The 22192-nt window shown below is 44.7% G+C and overlaps 1 protein-coding gene and 1 long non-coding RNA gene across 2 annotated transcripts; one reads left to right on the top strand and one right to left on the bottom strand.

Annotated features, from left to right (window-relative positions):
* The first annotated feature begins 10741 nt into the window (after positions 1–10741).
* Positions 10742–18726, top strand: LOC124200811 (leucine-rich repeat-containing G-protein coupled receptor 4-like). The gene is made up of 7 exons (XM_046597123.1): positions 10742–12374; positions 12768–12920; positions 13809–13912; positions 14034–14167; positions 16046–16376; positions 17335–17527; positions 17611–18726. Exons 1-7 carry the CDS (start codon positions 11769–11771, stop codon positions 18067–18069), a joined length of 1980 nt encoding a protein of 659 aa, XP_046453079.1. The 5' UTR covers positions 10742–11768; the 3' UTR covers positions 18070–18726.
* Positions 18727–18933: 207 nt separating this feature from the next.
* Positions 18934–21546, bottom strand: LOC124200812. The gene is made up of 6 exons (XR_006877395.1): positions 20464–21546; positions 20241–20395; positions 20038–20177; positions 19868–19913; positions 19337–19808; positions 18934–19263 (listed from the first exon to the last, which is right to left on the bottom strand). It is a non-coding gene; the product is annotated as an uncharacterized LOC124200812 (long non-coding RNA).
* Positions 21547–22192: the final 646 nt, after the last annotated feature.

Genomic DNA, 22192 nt, shown 5'->3' with positions numbered 1-22192 from the left:
TGCGTGTTTTCATCTATTATTTGAAATCCTCGGTTCAATAATCAATGCAGAATCCCATCAAGTTTCATTTCTCTCTTTTTTTGCCCCCTTCTTTCCATCTTCCCCATTTCGCCGCCTTCATTATTGATTCGCTAAATGTTTGATGACATGGCGCGCACACATGGCCAGTGGCTATATACAGTATCTCCTCTAGTTCTCTCTCTCTCTGACACCCCGTTGGTCCATCTCGACGTCCACGCGCTGTCGGCCATCCATGATCAATTGAAATAACCTGTAAACTACTGCTGGCAACTCTCTCTCTCACGGTGCCGTCTGCTGCTGCTGCTGCTGAGCGTCCACCAGCAACGCTTCACCGTGATTCACTTGCAGCTCATCACTTGGTGAACGACGGAGGGTGGGTGGAAAAATCCAATTGGCCTGTAATAGCCCAGGGGAGGGACGCTTGGCGCGTATGTATATACTTTTAATTTCATTTGCACGCTGTTGGATGTCAGCGCGAGCGCGGGTACCGCGTCCATCATCTAAATTGGATGCTGCGCAATTGGCTCCGCTCTTGCTTTCCATATCTACCACCCGTTTTGAATTTCATCATGTTCAATCCATTTTTTTTTTCAGAGAAAAAAGAAAAGAAATTTGCCACTCCCGGAGTTAATGGGTCGGTGTAACAAAGAGGGGAGAAGATTTGGCGCTGTAGGGGTGTCGTGATAGACGACAGTAATGGCTAACCCCCTCCGGCTAATAAAATCGGCTAATAAATTTTCAACAAATGCGCATAGTCAAGGGGGCTAGAGAAAATGCGATGGCGCGCCAAAGATTTGTGAATTCCCGCGGGAATTGAAAAAAAAAAGTGCCATTCTTCTTCAAGCCCGGCGCTTCCTGCTTGAAAAAAAGACATCGTAACGCAATCCGATATTTATTAGCGCCAACTCCTTTCGATATGCCATCCGAAACTTTGGGATCCCTCAGCTATGTAGTCTTACCCCCGATGGAAAAGTTTCCCGTTGAAATAATAAACGGGAAAAAAAAATAAAAAATAAAATAATCAGCCCCCGTCTGTCTGACTCTGGGTAACGGTTGACTCGCGCGTGTTTGAAAAATAAAAAGGTGAGAGACTATAGGACGACGTCTTAGGCTTATTGTTTGTGATAGAGATCGACAAGAGAGTCAAACACAAACAACAAGAGGATCTACAACGGCTGCTGGAGAGCTATACACTATAACATCCATAACAGATATCGCATCGTCTTTCCTTTGTTGGAACCAGTTTTCCTATTCGTTTGTTCCTCCGATTGTATCGATCGAAACGGTAGGCCTCACCCCCCTTGCCGACCGCTGGATTTATTTTCAGATCTGCTTTTAAAACAAAAATTCATATTGGTCGAAATGAAATTCACGGTTATTGGCGACCGAAGAAGAAGATGATGGAAGGCCGGAGGAATCCGCGAGAAAAATGGGAGAATCGAATCGAATCAAGAGAGAGATGGGAAAGAGACGTCTACCGCGACAGGGCAGCACTCGCGGTATATACATAGTGGCAGTTCGTCGTTTCATCTGGTCTCAAATTGCTTGGGAAAAGACAAGAAAATAAAAAGAAGGCGGAATTCGACTCACGAAAAAAAAGAAGGAAAGGGGGAGAAGAGTAGCTACTCTGCCATCTCCGCCGTCCTTGTGATCGAGTTCATTCGCCTAAACTCATCACGTCCCTTTTGTCTGCCGCTGGCGCTCCTTTTGACATACACGATTACACGAGGGAGAAAAATCATATAAGTCTTCCAAGCCTATAAGAATAAAAAAGCAAAAAAAAAAAAAAAAATGAAAAAGAGGAAAAATGAAGTACAGAAAAAAAGATGAAGAGAGTCCATCTTACATTGCCTCATTTCCGTCCTGATCCTTGACGTCGCAGACAAGCGTGAAATTGAATTATATACACGTTTTTCTCTCCCTCCGAGGAGCGAAACATCTTTTTTTTTCGTACGTCAACTGTTTCGCCCCACCGATGGAAGAAAAAAAAACAACAACAATCAGCCCAGATTTGGATTCCCGAAAATTCACGTTAGACTAGACTGCGGACAGCTACGACATACAACAAAAAGGGAAATAATACGCGGGCTATTTAAATCTAAATCCGTCTATAATCTCTACTTGTTTGTTTTTTATTGGTGTTGGGTCACCAGGAACGCCACTGACGCAAAGCCCTTTTATGTGGAAGAAGAAGAAGTTGTTGGGGTTGAACCGTTTGATAAAGACGACGAACGCAATGTACAACAAACAGCAGGGGGGCTTCCGTACACTCTCTGCCGTATATACTGGCGGCAAGAGAGAGATTACGGTTTGGACCGTGCAAGTGCGCACGGAACTCGGGCTGGATAGACGGAAGTAGCAGCAGCAGGAGAGCCTTAGATATATATATGTACCTCAGTCTCACTGATGTTTTATTTACCAAAGTTGGAAGGGGGGGGGGAGAACGGCCTTTTTCGTCGCGGTAATCCTCGTTGCTGTTTCCCTTTTCAACGGTATGGGATATGGGACCAAACAAAAAAATTCTTTTCCTGCTGAGCTTGGCTCTTTCTCTCCATCAAAAGAAAAAACAACACAAACAAAAGTGACATACTGTGTCGACAACAGTGGCAGTCAGAAATATGGGTGGATGAAAGAAAGAAAGAGAGAGATAGCTAGACGAATTGTAATCACGACTACACTCCCGGGCTCTTGGCGGCGGATATGTCGACCCAGGCACGTCTGAAACTTTGTCGTCCCGCATCTTTGTGCCCCCAAATCTCCGTGAAATCCTTTAGCTCGGTAAATACTGTATAATACACTGTACTACTACTACTGTACTACTATACTACTACTAGCTCCGGACGGCCATAAATAAGAGAATAAAAAGCGACCGGGGGGGACAGTCACCAGTCCAACTACCGAAAAAAGGGAAAATCGGAATCGATTGCCCGGTATATAGAACCGCGGATATATCTTGCTGGCCCTTCTCGGTCATCATTGGATTCAATTGATCCGATTGGTGTGTGGGTTTCTTTTTTTCCCTTCCATTCAGTTTGACCCGCGCAACTAGAAAAATAGTTTGGGATGCAACGACGACCATCTTTTTTTTTCACTTGGCCATGTCCCGCCTCCGCCTCGTCAACGTTATTTGATTTGCAAAGCAACAGATCGATATCGACAGGCACAAAAGGAGCCCTCGACGCACATCTTTTCTTCCTTTTCTCTTTCTCTATACCGCCGCCTTCTTTTTTGAGATTTAAAAAGAGTCGAAGGCGTGACGCCGCTGCCGCTGCTGGTGGTGAAAAAAGAGCAGACAAAGAAAAACTCGACGACGACGACGTCAAAGAAATATCAAAGGAGCACCAGTGTCGTTAAGTGCAGCCGTCATATACATATCATATTCCAAAAGGGCATCCTCTTCTCACCAGTCACAAGAAAAAGAAACTGGGATGTGTGTAGAAAATGGCGAGATGATCGGCAATAGAAGAAGAAGAAGGAAAACTAAGAGGAGAAAAATAATACGAACCCAGTGAAGTTGCACGGCACCTGGAATTGATTCGCTTAGCGGTCGGAGCATAGTAGCTAGTAGATTGGATGTTACAGATTTATTGGCTGTCGCCATGGCCAACCGCCCGATTGAATTGCAGATAAAGAAAAGTCATCTTAGCGGAGCTGCTCCTATAGAAGAGAGAGAGAAGACAAAATTCATTTCTTATTGCGATAACATTTTACAGGAAATTATAGAAGCCGTTACTTTGGCCGTCGTCCGTCTTGGCCTATTCCGTGACAATCGAAAACGGGAGGAAGAAGGTTTTTTTTTAGGCCATAATATCTTAAGTGTTCATCTCAGAGTCGACATGGAAGAGACACTGGGCCGGCACAGCACGCAATCCAGAGCGCCATCGACATTGATGACTGTTATGGACGGCCAACGCCCTCCTGCTGCAACACACAACCAAGGGTGGCATGTACGTATATATAGAAAAACGGTTGCTATCGTCATCAAAAGCAGATCGACCTCAAAGGTAATGGACCGGGCTGGAAACCTTTCTGCGGAATTGCCTCAAGGTATAAGGGAGAGAGCAGCACAGCACTTCCAGGCAACGAGTTTTTCTCTCCCCCACACCGACTATCCCGTCTAAGTGCACGACCTGGGAGACCGTCAAACCTTAGAACACGTGAATATAAAAAAACGTGAAAGAGAAAAAAAAACGAAAATAAAGCATGTATACATACAAGTTGAATCAGTTTCACGTTTGGGGCGGGCGACAGGACAGCACAGCTGGAAAATACCGAAGCTTTTATAATTAGTTTTGCTCTCCAGTTGCCGTGTGCTGGACCGGCTATCGCGTGTCGTTATGCTTAAAATCCACCAGTATGTACCACTCACGTGAACCGAGAGAAATGCGATCAAAAACTTTCGACCTGTAAATGGATATTGTCGTTGAATAAAGTCAAGAGACTTTATCTTTTTTCAAACTCCCCCGCCACAGCGACGATCCTGTTTTAGAAAAGAAAAGAAAGACAAAAGTCGGGAGTAAGTGACTTGATTAAGGGGAAACACAAGAACACACTCAGTTCAGCTAATAATGCAATCGGATCATATCAAAGAATTCAGAGAAAAACAAGGCGGGAAATTCAAATTCGTCCTAAATGCTAAAAAGATATGAGCCTCAAATGCGCACTGCGTGCGCATCGATATATGATGGAATTCACGTAAAAATGAATGCATTTCTGATTTCCTTTCCCAGCGTGAATCTCCTCCTGATCCCCCCCAAGGAGAATAGATTCCCCAGCGAATGTTTTTTTTTTGTCCCCCTCAATTTTTTGTCCCTTCTGGTTTTTTTTTCTTCCCCGTGTGTGTTCTCTTTCACGCCCGAATTCAAGTGACGAGATGATCGATAGCCACGGATGGCCAACTTCTCTCTCTCTCTCTCTCTCTGATATTTCATGGTCTTCCAGAAGTCTCGCATGACAAAAGAAGAAGAAGAAGAAGTAGGACTTTTCTTTCGTTCTATATATCATCAGAACAAAGACAGCTGTGCCATCAGGGTCAAACAAAAAAACCGAGATGATTATATCAAAGTTTCCGACGAAGGGAAAAACTCTACGATACCGAAAAACCCCCACGCGTTCTTCTTCTTCTTCTTCTTCTTCAAACGGAATAAAAGAAATGGCCTAATTATTAGTTTGCATTTCTCGACGACGAAAGGAGAAGAAAAAATAAATAAAAATTTTATAAATTTTTTTTTTAAGGAGCGATGCGATCCAGACGTTGAAATGAATTCCTAACGTTGTATAAACGGGTTAAATATTTCGCGAGGAGAATAGGTGGATGGAGCACTTTCATTTTCGCATTTTTCCCGTCTCTCTCATCTGCTCTGTCGTTGAATATTGAAGGAATTCGGGGAAATGTAGTGAAAAGCATCGGGATATATTCTCGGCGAATAAAAGTTTTCCCGAGACATCCGAGTGTATAAGAGTGTGTACCCGTCGAAGCGGAAGAAAACAGCCCGGCCCGAAAATTTCTCCCGATGAGGGGGAAAACGTCTCCCCTGTCAACTTCTTTCGTCACATATTGAAATGGCGAGAAGAGAAGACTATACACACCAAGTTGCGTTGCCATCCATCGAGATGGAAGGTTCCTCCACTCTCATTATAAGATCCACACACACAAAACTCGCAGGACCCAAGAAGAAGAGAGAAGAAGGCCCCTTGAATCGTGATTGGTTCCAACCGAAGGAGCCCGACACTGATGGATCCGCCGATCTCTCGATGTCACAACCCCCTGCCAGGAGCAGCTCCAGCACTACGGTGACAAAAAAAAAATAGAAGAAAAACCTTCTCTTCCATCATTAGTCACCTCCTTCTCTTTCTCTCCAGCACACATTGGAGGAGGAGGGCCCTGCATTGATATCCGGAAGTAGTGGGGAGGACATTTTCCCCCCTTTTTCTTTTATTATTATTTTGATTTGGATGACATTCAAGTCACTTCATGTGAGACACACTCAGGAGCAGAGAGATGATTACAATCAGAACCTGAAGACAGTAGTGTACATTCATATCCGTTTCCGGCTAAACAAACAAGGAAAATGGGAAAATGTCCATTTCAACAATTTCTCCATCTCTCTCTCGACGAGAAAGATTTTCCCCCATTTCACAATGTCGAAACTCTATATCCCGACGGCGACAGCGACCGAGTATAAGACAAGAAAAGCAATTTTGCTAGTGTCGAGTGTAGTAGTAGCAGCAGCAGCAGCGACGATGTTATTTTTGTTTCTCTTCTCTCTATTATTTCGCCTGGGTGTGACGGGAAAAATAAGACAATAACATATGGCACGCATATCTCCCGAATAAAAAGGAAAATCGGCTAACAACAAACAACAAAAAAAAGGGAGAAGAAATTGGTCGGGAGGGGATGAAAATTTCAGTGTGTGTGTGTGCGTGTTATTATGTAGAGCAATCCATCATCTTAATATCACCCCCCACTACTAACACACACACTCACAAAAGAGTCTACACATCTCTCAATGTCTTCCGTTATGCTACTAGCAGAGCTCCTCATAATACGATGGCAGTGTTTGCTGCGGCGGGGTTCGATGGCTGGGGTGAGTGTGGGTGCACACTGCTTGTCTATTCACCGGAGCGAACCAGCAGAGAGAGAAAAAACCGCCCTCGGCAACGAGACAAATGTCCCGGGTCGCCATGAATCAATTTATTCATTATTTTGGATGGCGGATGAGAGGATAGAGAGGACAGGTTATATGATTGCTGCTGTAAGGATCTCCTCACTGGAAAAAAAAAAGAAAAACACAGGAGCTCGTGTGTGAGAGGAGATGATTGACGTCAACCCACCCAGAGAGTCACGGGTGCCCCCAAGACGGATGGAGCCGCCGGAATAAAAAGAGAAAAATCTTTTTTCGCTTTGCTGTGGTGTTTTCTATAACCCGATTGGTCCCCCGGCGAACTAAGGAGCAGCTAGGAGGAGGACAGATTGGGTGACTGAGGAGGGTGGTGGTGGTGGTGGTGGGTTTATTGGACTTTGAGCGAGGTAATACGGGGAGAGATCGTCAAGGAAGATGGCGCGGATGCAATCCAGCTTTGATGGAGAGCAGAGTGAGAGAGAAAAGCACACACACGCACTAGCAGAGAATGGGTCGTCGGCCATCCGACAGGGAAATACGACAGGCGGAGGCTATTGATGTGTGCTGCCTCGTCTGCAAGGGGAGATATTAAGGAGGGCTCTGCTTTGCAAGGAGCCAAAAGGAGCTGCTCCTTCGGTATAGTACGTCTCTGTACACAAATATCCCCCCCCTCTCTCTACTAACTCCCAATATTATATAGCCCTAAGAGCGATGTGTGTGTGTATACAAACGGGGAAAGGATCTCTTTTTGTGCTTCCTCACCCTCCCCTCCTACCCCTCGTTACATCCGGAAATGACCTCATATTATTCACGCGTCGCACCATCCAGCTTGACGGGGTGGTGGTGGTCCAGGGAGGGGGGCGTGCGGAATCGAGGTTCTGGCGGTCGTCATTGATGTGTGCGGGTGGGTGTTGGGGGGTGTTGGATGATGGCCGGTGGGGTGGCAAAAAGCACGAGGTAATTGAATCGTATTCCAAGCACGTCACATGCACATCCACATCCACACACTGGCCATCCTCCTCTCTGTCTCTAGCTGCTTTTGTCAAAAGACGCTGGCGGAATATCCCTCCTCCGCAAAAAAGAGACACACAACTGGACCACCGCAACCGGAAAGCGTCGAAGAAAAGCTGCCAGGCAATTCCGGGAATATCAATCAAGTTAATCAGTCGAGCGTGATGGACGGGGTGGGTGTTTCCTATCAAAGACAAAAAACGGGGGAAGGAGGAGGAAACCATCCTGGACACTGGGCGAAAATAAATAACTCCCCCACACAAAAAATAAGCTTATCCTGAAATAATTGCGTCTGTATATCAATTGATGACGTAAAGAACAGAAACCCATCCCCCTCCTTCTTAAATAATTTCACGAGATAAAACGACGGTAATATTTATAAAGAAGAGGAAAAGGTCCCATTCGTCATGGTCAACGCGCTCTTTTGGCCAGCCAGGGACGACGGTCATATATATAAACTCACTATGCTGGGCCAAAACAAAAATCTCCATGACCTGCCACGTGTAATCTGCTGCTGTTTGTTACTTCCTTCCTTTTTATTTTTATTTTTTTATTTTTTTCGCTTCCGGTTTGATAGATGTCTAATTGCGTTGGGGCTGACAAAAGTCACAACTCTTGGCCGGAGCTGATGCGCATAGATGTCGCCCACTCTAAAAGGTTTTCTCCATACATAAAAGATGTCTACAAAGTCTCTCTCGTGCTGATGCCGCCCCGTCCTATCTCTGACGCCCAGTTTGTCGAACGCGCGGCTCCTGCCGTGCAAGTAAACGCGGCAAAACTGCGGGTGCTGGGGAAATGTTCCGAGGGAATTCGGTTTCCGAGAGAGAGAGAGAAAAACGGGACTGGAAATCTTTAGCCGACATGAAAACTTTCAGAATAAATAAATAATAGCGGTGGGGGGTAGGCGGCCAAGTATAGCGCACATAATACACAGACGTTACGTATATGTGCACGGATTGCAGCAGGAAGGAACCGCACCGCTGACTTTTTTCTTTTTTTCAAATGTTTGCGTATCGATCACCTATGGGTGGCGTCGGTGGGAGGGAGAATACTCCCCCTTCCTTGCACACCCCTTTTGGTGCTGTGTGTCAGTTAGTCTGAGAAGTATCCCCCCCTTCACGACAGAGTTGTACAACTACTACTAAAAAAAAAACTCGGTACTTTTGGTTGGTCGTATTTCCTTTTGACGAGATCGTTCCGCATGTTGTGCTGCTGCTGTGATGCTCTACGACGCAATCTCCCCGGCCCCGTTATTGTCATCCTTGCGGTGGTAAGAGGGTGGGGGTTTGTTCTGCCCACCCCCAAAGAGCCGCGGGAAGTTCTTCTTTTTTTTCTTACCCTGACGGGGACATATTATTATTGCCACTATGCCCATGTCTAATAGCTGGTATTAAAAATCCCCGAGATTTTCACCGAAACGGGCACTATAATTACCCAATTTCTTCGCCATCAGGATCCCTCCCTCCCCCCTACACACACACATGTAAGGGGATTAAAAAAATCCCCAAAGCGAAATTGAATTCGGGTCCCGCTAGTAAAAAGATCGTCGCTAGGGGCGAAAACAAAAAGCAAAACAAAATCGCCGTTTTACGTCTTCGACAAAAGATGTAAAAATTCGACGAGCAAAATCAGCTGTGAATTTTCATAAAAAGGGAAAAAATAAAATAAAAAAATTGGTGTAACTAAGCGACAAAAGTTCAGCAGACCGTGACGCACACCCGCCGTTAAGAACAAGAATAAGTCGAGTGTGTGTATATAGAAACAAGGAGCTCGAGTTTCATCTTTCGCTGCTGGAGTCTCATCGTCAACACACACGCGAGATATTGTACACACACACACCCATGTAACCATCTTCTCTCTCGTACTCTACTCATTATAAATTCAGGGCTGGAGAAAGTTGATGAGATGGAAGAGCAAAAAAAAAGAAAAGATTCAACCCCCCGACCAAATATAATAAATGGTAAATAGAGCAAACTGGCGGAAAGAGATTTATACTAGAGACTTATGTACGTATACGTAAATATACGATCTCGTCGTGGAGAGAAGAAGAAGAAAAGAAGAAGAAGCGATGGAAATATACGAAGAGAAGAAAGAAGAGAAAAAAAGATGAGGATATCATCCGACTTGTCTCCGAGTGAGGAGAGACCGTTCTTCTTTCTTAAGCCAACGTCGCCGCCGACCAAAAGAGGTTATAACACGCCCCACTGAGTCACGACACGCATCCAGTCCCGTACTTTCAGACATATATCCTTCTCCTCCCAGTATTATATAGAAATATATATATACTCGCGGGCGATGTGATATTATATTACATGTATACACTACGACTGCTGGAAGAAGAAAAAGGGGGAGGGACGACGGAAGCCAACGGTGAAGAACAGATAAAAGAGACTCAAAATGGCCATGTCATTTGCAATTGAAATTTTGTTACTTCCACCCTCCAACGACTTTTTTTTTCTTTTCATTTTGATTGACTGAGCCAAAATGACGTTTGCTCTTATGAATACTTACTGGCCCGGCGGGGGTCAACTGTTCATGACCATTGGCAAAAAAGATATCAAAGTAAATCAGGATCATATAAATAAAAAGGGGGGCAGCAGCTCAAAAATAATAAAAATGATGGGCTCTGGCCATCAGAAAAAGGAGCCAAGATTATCATAGTCGTAAGATTTCTCACTACTGTCGTTGACGAGCATCAGAAGGAGACCTGCAGTCGAGAGAGTTGATCCTGGGGACATTCTGGCCAGCAAAGGTTTCGCGTCTTTGCCTTCAGATGTTGTTCACCTCTCTCTCTCTACTTCTCCCAACCTTTTTCTTAATGGCCATTGATGAGGGGATCGGGTCCTATCATCCAACTTAAGAGCCTTAGAAAAGGTCCTTGGTACTTCCTTTTTCCTACGTCCCATGTGTTGGAAGGCAATGACTTTTTAGGAAGAAGAAAGAAAAAAAGAGATTTCCTTTTCTTTTTAAACTCATAGCGCCAGCTCTGCGCAGATGTGCGATCCTGTCGCCACACAACCCACCTCCCCTCGCTATATAGCTCTATGTACACCCAAACCATTTTAAAAGGACGGTCAGAGGCCGCCAACTTGCCAGTAGCGGCTTGTCTAGCAAAGCGAACGGATCCTGGCTGCTCCTTCTTCTTTCCAAAAAGATCTTAAGAGCCGGAAAAAATAAAAGTTTTTGCCCGTCGTGAAATCGTAGCTAACGAACCTGATTCAATTGATTTAAAAAAAGAAATCATCTTGGCGGCAATTCGGCATCGGCAATACTACTCATCGACCCGGACGATTTAGACTTTTCTTCTTCTTCTTCTTCTCCTGTGTGACTCTTGTCAGTCTCGTCTGCCGCATCCATTCATCTGTTTTTTTCTTTTGTTTCCAGTCTCCAATCAGGCCGACTATTCATCTTATTCAAGTTGTTGTGTGGCACGCGTCTTGCCTTTTTCTCTCTCTCTCTCTGTTGATTAGTGGACTACAAACATCTACTACTGGGGTACCGGGGATCCTGCAGCACCCCAGCATGCCCCACTGGGCTGTATACTATTAGTCCCCTGGTGGTGTGTACAAAAGACGACTCATCCGTGAATGATCTGAGAGAAACAAGAGAAAACTTGTCTGCGTGCTGTGCTAGAGATCGAAGTAAGAAGAAGAAGAAGAAAGTAGCTGTACCCAAAAGTCGTATAGCATGGTAGTGCCGAACCATGGAAGAGCCGGAATGGTGCTGCACACTAGCCGACTATCACTACTTTCATTCCAGTTCGTCTCTCTTTGAAGTGATTGATGACAAACAACATCTCGACTAACATCTAGCTACCCCCCCCCCCAACCCTCTTTTTTAGACACACACACACACACGTGCCATCCCAGTGAGTTCATTTTCCACGTAAATTGACTCGGCGCAGTTGCTAAAGAAAGAAAGAAAGAAAAGCATCCGCTTCATTCCTATCCTGACGTTGCGACTCCATTGCGGACCAGAGTGAAATTCATCAAGCGAATGATAGTAGAGCATCAGTGGCAGTAGCTTCAGTAGTGAACGATCCGCCAGTCGTTGCCAACAGCCGGATCCCATCACGGACACAACACTGTGAGAGATATTAAAGAGAGAGAAGTGATGAGAAGTGGCCGGCCCGCTATTATTACCAGACTGTTGGGGCTTCGTCTAGTTCGTCTGAGGCCCATTACGCCGCTCGACATAATGAAATCGCTGGCGGCCTGCACTTTGTTCGTATTGGCGTCGTCGGTGTGTTGCGTGTCGGCGGCCAACACGACCGACAGCACCGCCGGATCGACCAACGCAACCCGAGCAGTTGGCCCTACTTCCCCAGATACAACAACAACAACAACAACAACAACTTTACACTATTGCCCGTTGACGTGTTTCTGCGATTTCGATTCGTCACTCGTCAGCTGCGCTGGAACCGACGACGACGACGCTGTTTGGGTCAACAGGAGTTCCAGCAACAACAACAACAACAACACGGCGGCCATCCCGTCCGACGTTTGGTCGGTAGTCGCCGCCACGAAAATCCAAAGGCTGGACGTGCGTGATCTGGTCCTGGAGCGGCTCGACTACTCCCACCTCAACGGCACGGGGCGACTCAGCGAGTTGAGCCTGGTCCGCTGCGGTCTGGCCGCCATCGGAGCCGGCACATTCGCCCGGCACTCCAACTTGGAGCGACTGGACTTGAGTCAGAACCAGTTGACAATTCTGTCGCAGGTAAAACTATTTGACGAAACTTGTTACTTTCAGCTAGCTGCTATATAGCCAACCCACGACGATCTTTATCTTTTTCTATTTTAGAAAATCAAAAAATCAAAAAAGAAAGAAAAAACTCTTGTAATTGAATTGCCCGCCATTTGCTTTCAAGTTTGCCTTAGAATTTTTACGCCAATAAAGAGCCCGGTTTTGGAGAGAGATGTCTAAGGTTGTAAATCGATACAGATCGTGTCTGGGCTGGCCCAGTTTCTCTCTTTTCTTTTGTTGAAAAACCTTTTTTGTTGTTGTTCCCGTTTTCCTCTAATGCGGCCTGTTTGTTTTTGTTTGTTTTTTTTTTCTTTTTCTTTTCGGAATTGTGGTGGTGGTGGGGGGCATCATTGGCGGATGACGCAGAACATGTTGACAGGTTTAATCCGGCTGAGGAGTTTGGACCTGTCGTCCAACAAACTGACGCTGATCGACGGCGCGCTGGAGACGCTCATCACCCTCGAGCAGCTCAACTTGAGAGGCAACGCCCTAGCCGTTCTTGGACCAGACATTTTCAAAGTAAAAAAAAAGAATATCCATCTACTATGATACGTACATTTTATCGAGAGTTTCTTAGCTTTCTAACTAAGAAAAGAGCCCCTCAAAAAAGACAAGGGAGGGAGGAAAGAAAACGATGATTTGACGCTTGGCAAAAGCGGAAGCAAAAGTTTCGCCGCCATGAAATTCGTCACATCCTCTCACTTGGCCTTTTTTTTATTTTAAAAAATTTTTTTAAGAAGGAGGTTCTCTATTTCCATTCTTGAGAAAATTCGTCGACAGAAAAAAAATAAAAAATCATCTCACATCGATTGAAATGATGAATTGACTCGCGACTGAAAAAAAATTCTCGGGGGTTACGAGACGAAATGATGTCAAAAGCGGAAGGTTTTTCTTTTCTTATTCTCCCTCTGCTTTTTTTATTTTCTAGTTGGTGCAGACAGAAAATCAGAAACTTCTTTCAGAAAAGACTAGCTCTCAAAAGGAGGGATTCGTAAACATGTACACATGCTGTATAAATAGAAAGGCAGCAGCAGCAGCCAGTCGTCCTCTTTTTTATATAACAAACTGATTGAAGACGCTCGACGATTGAATAGGCGCCATCAAAAAAGCTGAGCTCTGCGCATTCGTATAAATAGGAAGAAGAGCCTCCCCTTCGCTAGTAATGAGTTTTCTTCTAACTTTTCTATCGATGTCGAGGCATACAAGATAGATCGGAAATGGGTATAGATTCACTGTCGTTTTCAACCGGATGCGCAGCATTTTTCCTTTGATAGAATTCCCAAGCCGGCCCCAGGGAGAAAAGGGGCCGCAGCCGACTCTTGTGTATATCGTCAACATTCGATCTACAAACATTTTCCGTCAATTTTGCCCCCGAATTGAATTGAATTGAATTGCGTGTGTCATCAGGGCGTGAGCCGACTGCAGTTCCTCAACGTCGACGGCAACCACATCGGCGCCATTGCGGAGAGTGCCTTTCAAGGATTGGGCCAGCTGGCCCACCTGATCTTAAGGTAATAAATCTTGATGAGCCAAAACTTTTTTTTTTCTTTTTAGCCGAGAAAAAAGATTTAAAAAAAAAACGCTTAATGTTTATTTATTTGTTTTTTTGTTTCGCTCCTCGCTCATATACAGTTGTAATCCACTGGGTGAAATACAACATGTCGACCTTTTTGCCGCCAGGCCGGCCTACGTCGACATGAGCTCGGCCGGACTTCGCAGTGTGCCAAGTCTTATTGCTCGTTACGTCAGGGATCTCCGGCTGTCAGGTAAGAAAAGAAATACCCCTCCACCCGTACAAAGAAAAAAAGAGTCCATCTATCTTCATATTTTTCTTTTTATTCCCCCCCCTCTCCTTTTCTCCGTCCGTCCGTCCGTTCGTGAGAGTGCACGAGGAAAAAACAAATAGAAAAAACAAAACAAAACAGGCAGATCGATAAAATCGTGTTGCCCCCCCCCCCCTTTCTTTCGCTATAGTCTCACACCACCAGTATCTTATTCCCCATTTTGATACCACTCGTGTGTGCTGTAGAAGTATATCGAGTATCAAAGTTCCTCATCATTAATAGCCAGAGAACGGTTTCGTCCTAGCTCTCTCTCAAAGAAGAAGCTAAACAAAAATAAAACAACTTTTCGGTGGAGATATATATATCGACCGGCGCCTAACTTCCTTAATGGCAAGTAGCGCAACAGTCGGGAGTAAAGAGGGGGGGGGGACTCCTTTCCTTGGCGCACACTGGGGATATACACGAGGAAAAGCAACGGACCGAAATACAATCAGTCCCACCCTTTTTACACGACGTTGCTCGACAATATTGAATCACGCTGTATATATACAGATAGAAGGAGAGAAAACATAACAAAAGAAGAAACAAAAATAAAAGACTTTCATCCCTAAAAGGAAAAAGGGACATTAAACGCCGTTTCGTGTATAAATATACCGTACCGACGTCTCTATACCCCCTCCCACCTATTGACGTAATATTCCGACATATTAAAAAAAGACAAAATTTGGGATGGAATAAATTTTTAAATTGCTTTTTCTAGTGTCATCCTTTTTATTTTTTTAGAAGAAATAAGGAATTCTTGAACTAGGAGACTACCTCCCTGTCGTGAAGCAATAATAATCGGATGTGGGAGGGGAATATTACTTTCAATTCCAGTTGGATTGTTTTGTTGTTGTTGTTGTTTTGTCAAGCCGTGCGGAAGATAAAATGAAAAAAGAAACCCTTTTTTCTCTGCTGCTGCTGTTTCCCCCCTTATAACCTTTTCCACCCTGCCGTGAATCGACGCGACATCTTATAAAGAATTCTCTATCTCTCTCCTTTTGTATTTTATTTTCCATCTATAAACGGAAGAGAAGGGGGGTATCATCCGAGCTTTGGAAACAAAATGGGCGACACGCAAGAAGCTTTCCCACAGACAGTTTGGCGAGCTCGTGAGAGAGCAGGGCCCTATCTTTTTTATGTGGTAGACTATAGGATTTGACTCCGTTACCAATTCATGTTTGATTATATTGCTGTGAAAGGTCATACGCCATCAGCAAGGCAAGGACCAACTTTATTTTGTTAAAAAGGGACTAGTGATTTGACGGCCCTCAAAAGCATTAGGCCTATAAATACCTCCATCATAGGGAAAAGTTGCCACTCTGGTCCGTAGACCTTCTTCTTCTTTCCTTCCCCACTGTCCCCTCGTATATTGAATTATATCGAGATAAAAGTAAACATGGCCTTTCAAGTTCAATAAGTATTAGATGGGCACCTACACACAAGGACGGGGGGAGGAAAGGGAACCGGAGTAGGTAGAGTAGAGTACACACACACATACATGTGGAAGACGGTGCGAATCAATATTGAGAGTCGAATGTTTCGGTCAGCACAGCGGTGCCTTTCAAGCAACTTGAAGGAGACTGTGCAGGGTCCTCGAGAGACCATGCTGGAAATCGATATCTCCTGTCTTTTTTATTTTACATGACAAAAGCAAACGGCATTCTTCCGCCCGCAACGGGGGGCGGGAGAAAAAAAAAAGGGAAAAAGGAGCGGGATAACTAAATCTCTAATTCAATTTTCATCGACATTGTCGGAGCAGAAATGATTGGCTCTTCTTCTTCTTCTTCTGTTTGGTTGTGTATCTCCATTGTGACACAGGCAACAATTTCAGCCGGTTGCATCGGGGGGATTTCGAGAGCGTCCCGCAAGTGCGGCTGCTCTTGCTGGACGACAGCCACATCGTCGACATCGAGGAAGACGCCCTGGGCCGGATGGACCTGCTGGAGGAGCTCTCGCTCAACGGCAACCGATTGGGCAACGTCCCCGCCAGTCTGCCCTCGACGTCTCTCTCGTCACTGCACTTGGAGGGCAATCGAATTACGGCCCTACGGGCTGCAGATTTCATCGGTCTCCGACGATTGGATCAGCTTCATTTGGCGCGCAACGTTATTGTCTCGATCGCGACGGGGACTTTCCATCAACTGACGAGGTTAGTCCGTCTACTCTAGCTCCCATCTTTTTTCCGTTCCCTCACCGATGATAAGAAAACCTTTCATCCGAGCTAACAAGAGAGAGAAAATTTACTCCGGCGTCGACTTCGTGGATTCTCTTCATCTCCCCCAGTTGGCGTCTGACGTCGTCGTCCGACGGCTCCTAATTTCGACTATTCATGGGGACCATAAATGCAGCCCAAATGCTATACGCCTTTCTCTCTCTCTGCCATGATTAAACCTCGTTAAAGAACCATACCAACCCCTCATTCGAAAGGCTATTAGTAATTAACTAAATCCCCCTCCCCACCCGCCAAAAAGCTTTTAAGCGTGCGACATCTGCTGCTGCAATATTCTCTCTCTGCCAGTGCGATCCTGGGACTGCGACGCAGCCCCGCGATCGGCCCTGAAATTGGAACGTCCGATAACATCAAAAGAGCAAAGATTTATCAGCCTGGTGAATATCGAGGCCGACGTCCGATGAACAGGATGAAACGACCATTTTTATTGGTCAGTCGTTAAACCCAATGAAAAATGGGGAGATAATCAACAGTGGCAAAGTATCGAATGAAAAGGCGAATGAAATGCCAGAGCGTAGACTATATATAGATGTAAAGACGCAATAAGAAAATGGCCAGGGAAACCAACCAACACACAAAAAAAACAAGCGCCAAATCCATCGGGATATTTCTCAGCCCAGAAAGTAAAGAAGGAAAAACTTTTTCTGGGGAAAGATGTTGACGATGGGTCGTAATCGTCCGACTAGAAAACGCGGAAAAAACATCAGCAGCATTTATAGCCATCCAATCCAATCCCCTAAAGATTTGCTGACTTGCACTCGAGTGTGTGTCTGTGTGTGTGTTTGCGCAGAATTTTTACGGGCCAACAAAAAACCTAACTTAAAGATTGTTTCTCTTTTTCTCTTGAAAAACAACAACAACAAAAATGTGTGCACAGTCTGACTCGACTGGACTTGAGGAGTAATCGACTCAGCCACGTCAGCAGCGACGTCTTTGGCAGTTTGGTCCGGCTGCGCTTCCTGGATCTGTCAGACAACCCGCTAGTCATCCCCGGAGCGGACGCCGAAAGGTTACGCCACTTGACCGCTGTAGTCAAGGTTATCATCGCCACCGTTCCCGATCAACCAAAGGTAAATCAAATCAAATTGTCTCCGACCATTTTTTGTTTTAAGTGTCATTTCTAAAAAAAAATAAAATCGTGGCCAATTCACAGATGGACGAAGGGTCGGTGGTTGCCAAGGTAACGCAACTATTGGACGCATCGGAGACGTCAACCAGTACGATTCCAGACAGCGCCATGAGATTCTCGCACAATGGCCCTAATGAAGCGTCAGAGTCGACTGACGGAGAAGAAGAAGAAGTGGCGGCGGGCAAGTCGCCCCAACAGGCGCTGGCACTGGTGGGGGCCTTGTTGAGTCTGTCTGTCCTCATCGTCGTCCTATTCATCATCGCCGACCGGTTCATGAAACGATCGCACCGCGGCAAAACGACGGCCGTGTGGAACCGGCGCGGAGTCGCCGGAGTCGACGGCGCAACGACTCAACTGCCGCAAAAGGATGTCGTCAAATTGGGCTGGATTCCCGCCGAGGATTTCGATCACTGGAGCACGGTCCTGATTCAAAACGACACGGAGCACGAGCGCCTTCTACTGGCCGTTTCGCCGCACCAATAATAAGTGTTGCGCCAGGAAAAAAGTGAAAATAAAATCCCGACAAAAAAAAATCGCAGAAATATAGAAATAAAATCACGGAACAAAAATTGTCGACGCTGCTACACACACACACACATCGACGACCAAATGACTCGCACAGCCCGGAATCAAATCAAAACGGGATCCGGTCACATTCACACCTAGAGGCACAAACGGAAAAGTGGGAATGATGGGGTGTGTGTGTGTGTGGGGGGGGGCCATCGATTTCCTAGCGCCTTTCCCCCCACCCCTATTCTCACGACCAGCACCCTGAAAACTTAAAGCAGCTGGAGGGCAGCGAGTAATGGAGGGTCGTGGAGGCGGTTTAAAGAAAAGATTGCTACGTTCACTTACTCGGTAAATCGGCGTGAAAAGAGTTGGCGTAAAACGAAGCAGTTCTTGCCTTCTGGATCCACTTCCAGGAGCAGCGAACGACTTCCCCTTCCGGCCAAACTTGACGACAAGCTCCCAGCAGGGCCACAGCCGAATGGGATTCGGTTTCTTTCAGCAGTTTTTTTTGTATCTTGCCCATGGCTATACAACCCTACACCCCCCGACAAAATGAAATGATTGAGAATTGTGAAATTTATAAAAATGATACGTTGCTATTGAAATATTGAAATAAATCGCGTCAACAACTTTCGCGTCGTAATTCAATTATCTCGTCGCTTTTGTCACTTAACCAGAATTCGTTTACCTTTGATCATCTATTGGGAAATCGGCGTCAAAGTGAACAACGTCATCTGTTAAAGAAGGTTTTTCTTGTAAGGCCGAGCTGATTTCCAAGGCAATCTCGTTGAAAGTTGGCGGAGGCGTTTCCTTTTCTTCGGTTTGCTCTTCTTTCGAGAACTTTTTCTGGACGGCCAGATGCCAATTGCTTTTAGCGAACTGTTCAAAGAGTTTCAAGAAGATGTGATTGGTTTCGACCAAATCTTTCAGGTAAGTCAGCGAGTGTTGATTTTCTTTGTAGTTGAGGAGCACAACGAGGCACATCTCGCGATACTCTGGCACATAAAAGACGTTGCTTTTAGGGCTCCAGACGAATTGAGGATGGATTCAGAGCCGTTGAGCGTCATCAATAACTCCTGGTAGGCGCACAGAACGACGTTGAGGCGACGGGACCACAGAGCAGCTTTCTTCTTGTACACTAAAAATCGATTCCGAATACGTTTGGGTCTGGATGTAATGGAATAACTTGTTATTTTTTTTTTACTTTAATTAAAACTAGAAAAGTAGAATGATTCCTTACCGAAATCGTCTTATGGCTGACCAACTCGGCCCGGAATTCGCCGCAATTGCGAACTTCATGAAAAACTTTACGGCCCATAAGTAATAAGTTTCATCGTGGTTTTAGCTTTCCAAACGAACCATACTGTCTTTGACGATGTGCATTAGGGAGTCGTAGGCGTAGTTCAGCAGCTGGAGACGGAATTCCTTCAGCATCAAACGAATGGAGAGGGTCGACTTTCGCATCAAACTGGGAAGAGGCATCCGGTTCTTGGCCTTTCCTTTGCCTGGCTTGTTTTGGTGGAAATCGATGGGTTTACCATCAGTCAAGGTTCGATGAACGATTAGGTCTTTGTCGCTGATGCGCGTCTTGACGGCTTTCACGCAGAAAGTTCCACGGAAAATGGAACTTCGAGCGGCGGTCACGGTTTTCGGACGGGAGCTTAACAGTTACGGTTTTCGTTTGGAAGAGGAATGAAAGCCCTCTGCGACGTCTAGATAATCAATTATGCACATGAATGAAAAACTTGGATACATTTTGTGAATTAAATACCTGATCGTGAACAGTGCGTACTATGGTGACCTCGGTACGTTTCGAACTGTAAATAGTTTAATACAGATTTACAGAGTTAGCAGTTTTCCATTAAATACAATTAGGCTACTCCTGCAGCAGATGTTTAATGTAAAATAGAATAAGCAAGCAACAGAAACTCAGCAACTTACTTTATAATAAAAACAACAGCTAAAACTTAATCAATTGAAGTCAGCCAATAAACATAAGCTGCCGTTATTCTCACTGTTGGTTGACTTGTTGCACATAAATTTTGCTAGCAGCTTCAGGATTATGACCATGCATCTCTTCACTGATAAGTTTAATGTAGTTTTATTATATACTAATAGTTTCTTACGAAGATAAAGTTTAGTACCCAAAAGACTAGATTCCATCATGTTGTTCTTTCACGAAAAGGAAATGAGTTGGGATACATCAACTGGCTGAACAATTTAATTTGGATCAGGTTTTTAAGCCTTTAATAACAATTTCTCATTGCAAAAAGCAAAACCTTTAAGCCTCTGCTATTCCCTGTTTTCAAATAAAAAGTTATTGTAGAGACGAGTAGTATAGACTGTAAAAGGTGCTGGTATCATTACCTAGGCAATTTAACTTATGCTAAGACTGCACAGTCAATCCAATAATGTTATTTTTAAAGGCGACACCATTTCACAAGAAAACAAAAAAAGTATTTTCTCTGGTTTTATGAATGCCCAATAATCCTTTGTCTTTACCATGCTTGTATTTCTAGGCATCACCCCGCCATTGGAAAGATCAAGGCTCGTCTGCTTTCTCAATTTTCCATAGTTGCCTAATAACACACAAATTGGTGATGTCTGATGGATTTAAGAAATCGCCGGAAGCCCGGAATAGATTGCGGAATCACATTGACAAATAAGACGAGACCGTCTTATATAAGGCCATGTGAAATAATAAAAAAATAATAAGTCGAAGACTACACAAAGTTATCTCTATTCCAGCTCCGGAAATAATGCTTTGTTAATAAAATACATAAATGCTTTTCTAGGGAACCTTAATCTCTTTGACAAAATAAATAATTTGCTGTTTCTTTTTTTATAACCTTTATTTGGACGACATAATCTCTGCCGTTGTTCCATTGATCTTAGTTATCCAAATCGAATACTGCCTTGCAATTTAGGAACCAGCCGAGGGAGTCAGAATGTCTGCCATTAAACCCATAATAGGGCCCATGCACCTAAATGTTATTTTGCTAAAATGAAATCTAAGAAACCGTGCAAGAGACCTATAAGAAATGTAAGAGCTGCATGGCTATATAAGACCTATCTGACGGAGCGACAAAATAGGAAAAAATAAAAGATAGGAAAACAATTTAGTAGATTTGTCGGGAATGAGATTTCTTTTTTGCTACTATCCGACGTCGTCTGCAGTGACTATAGTGCCACTTTATATTACACGACGCGCATCTAATGCCCTATTTATATACCTACAGCTCGGCATCTATTTCTTCCTATAGCCAAGTTATCGGAAGAATAAGAGGAAGTGAAGAAGGTATATTATGTACAAGGACGACTGCAGCAGTGTATAGCCGTTCATGGGATTGGCTTGACGCCAGAATGACAATGTTCAAGCAACAGAACGCGCACTGAAGGGTAGAGGTGGATTAATCTTCTTCTTCGTCTCCTTCGTTTTTCTTGTGTATATGTATTCTTCATCCCGGTATATATGTATACAGCAGCAGCAGCAGTCCTATTTTTTTGTTTTGTTATGTCTGTGTGTGTTTTGTGTATATCTTTCTAGTGGGATCCGCCATCTCTATTTTTTCCCCTCTTTTGTTTGGCTGAATTGAAACGTCTTTTCCTTTTCTTTTGTTGTTCCTTTCCTATCGTATCGGATTGAACACATGAAAAAGGAGCGGGAGAGAGATCCTTCTGGTTCTATTTCTCTTCTTTTTTTTTTTGTCATTTTAGCACAATCGCTCGGCTGGCTGCTGCCGGGAGAGAGAGGGAGAAACGTGTGCGTAATGGAATGCAGACTACCAATGATATGGTAATGTCCGGCACAATATATAAGATGATCGATCCAATTGTGTGGAGCGCCCCGCGTGCTGCTGGCCCTGAGGGACGACGACGACGACGGCGGCGGGAGGAGTTTGATGCTCCTTCTGCACGCATGGAAGATTATTCAAGATTGTGACCCAACCCAATTTTTTTATTTCCCCCCTGTTCAAACTGTGATATAGGCCCCCCTTGTTGAGAGTTCGTTTTTTTTTTATTATATTGGCTAGTATATTTTATCATGTCCTTCCGACGGGAATATCTGCTCCTCATATACTTTTTTCGCAAAAGG

Source organism: Daphnia pulex, chromosome 8 (assembly GCF_021134715.1).
Source record: "Daphnia pulex isolate KAP4 chromosome 8, ASM2113471v1".
NCBI lineage: Eukaryota > Metazoa > Arthropoda > Branchiopoda > Diplostraca > Daphniidae > Daphnia > Daphnia pulex.
This window is presented reverse-complemented; position numbering and strand designations above follow the sequence as displayed.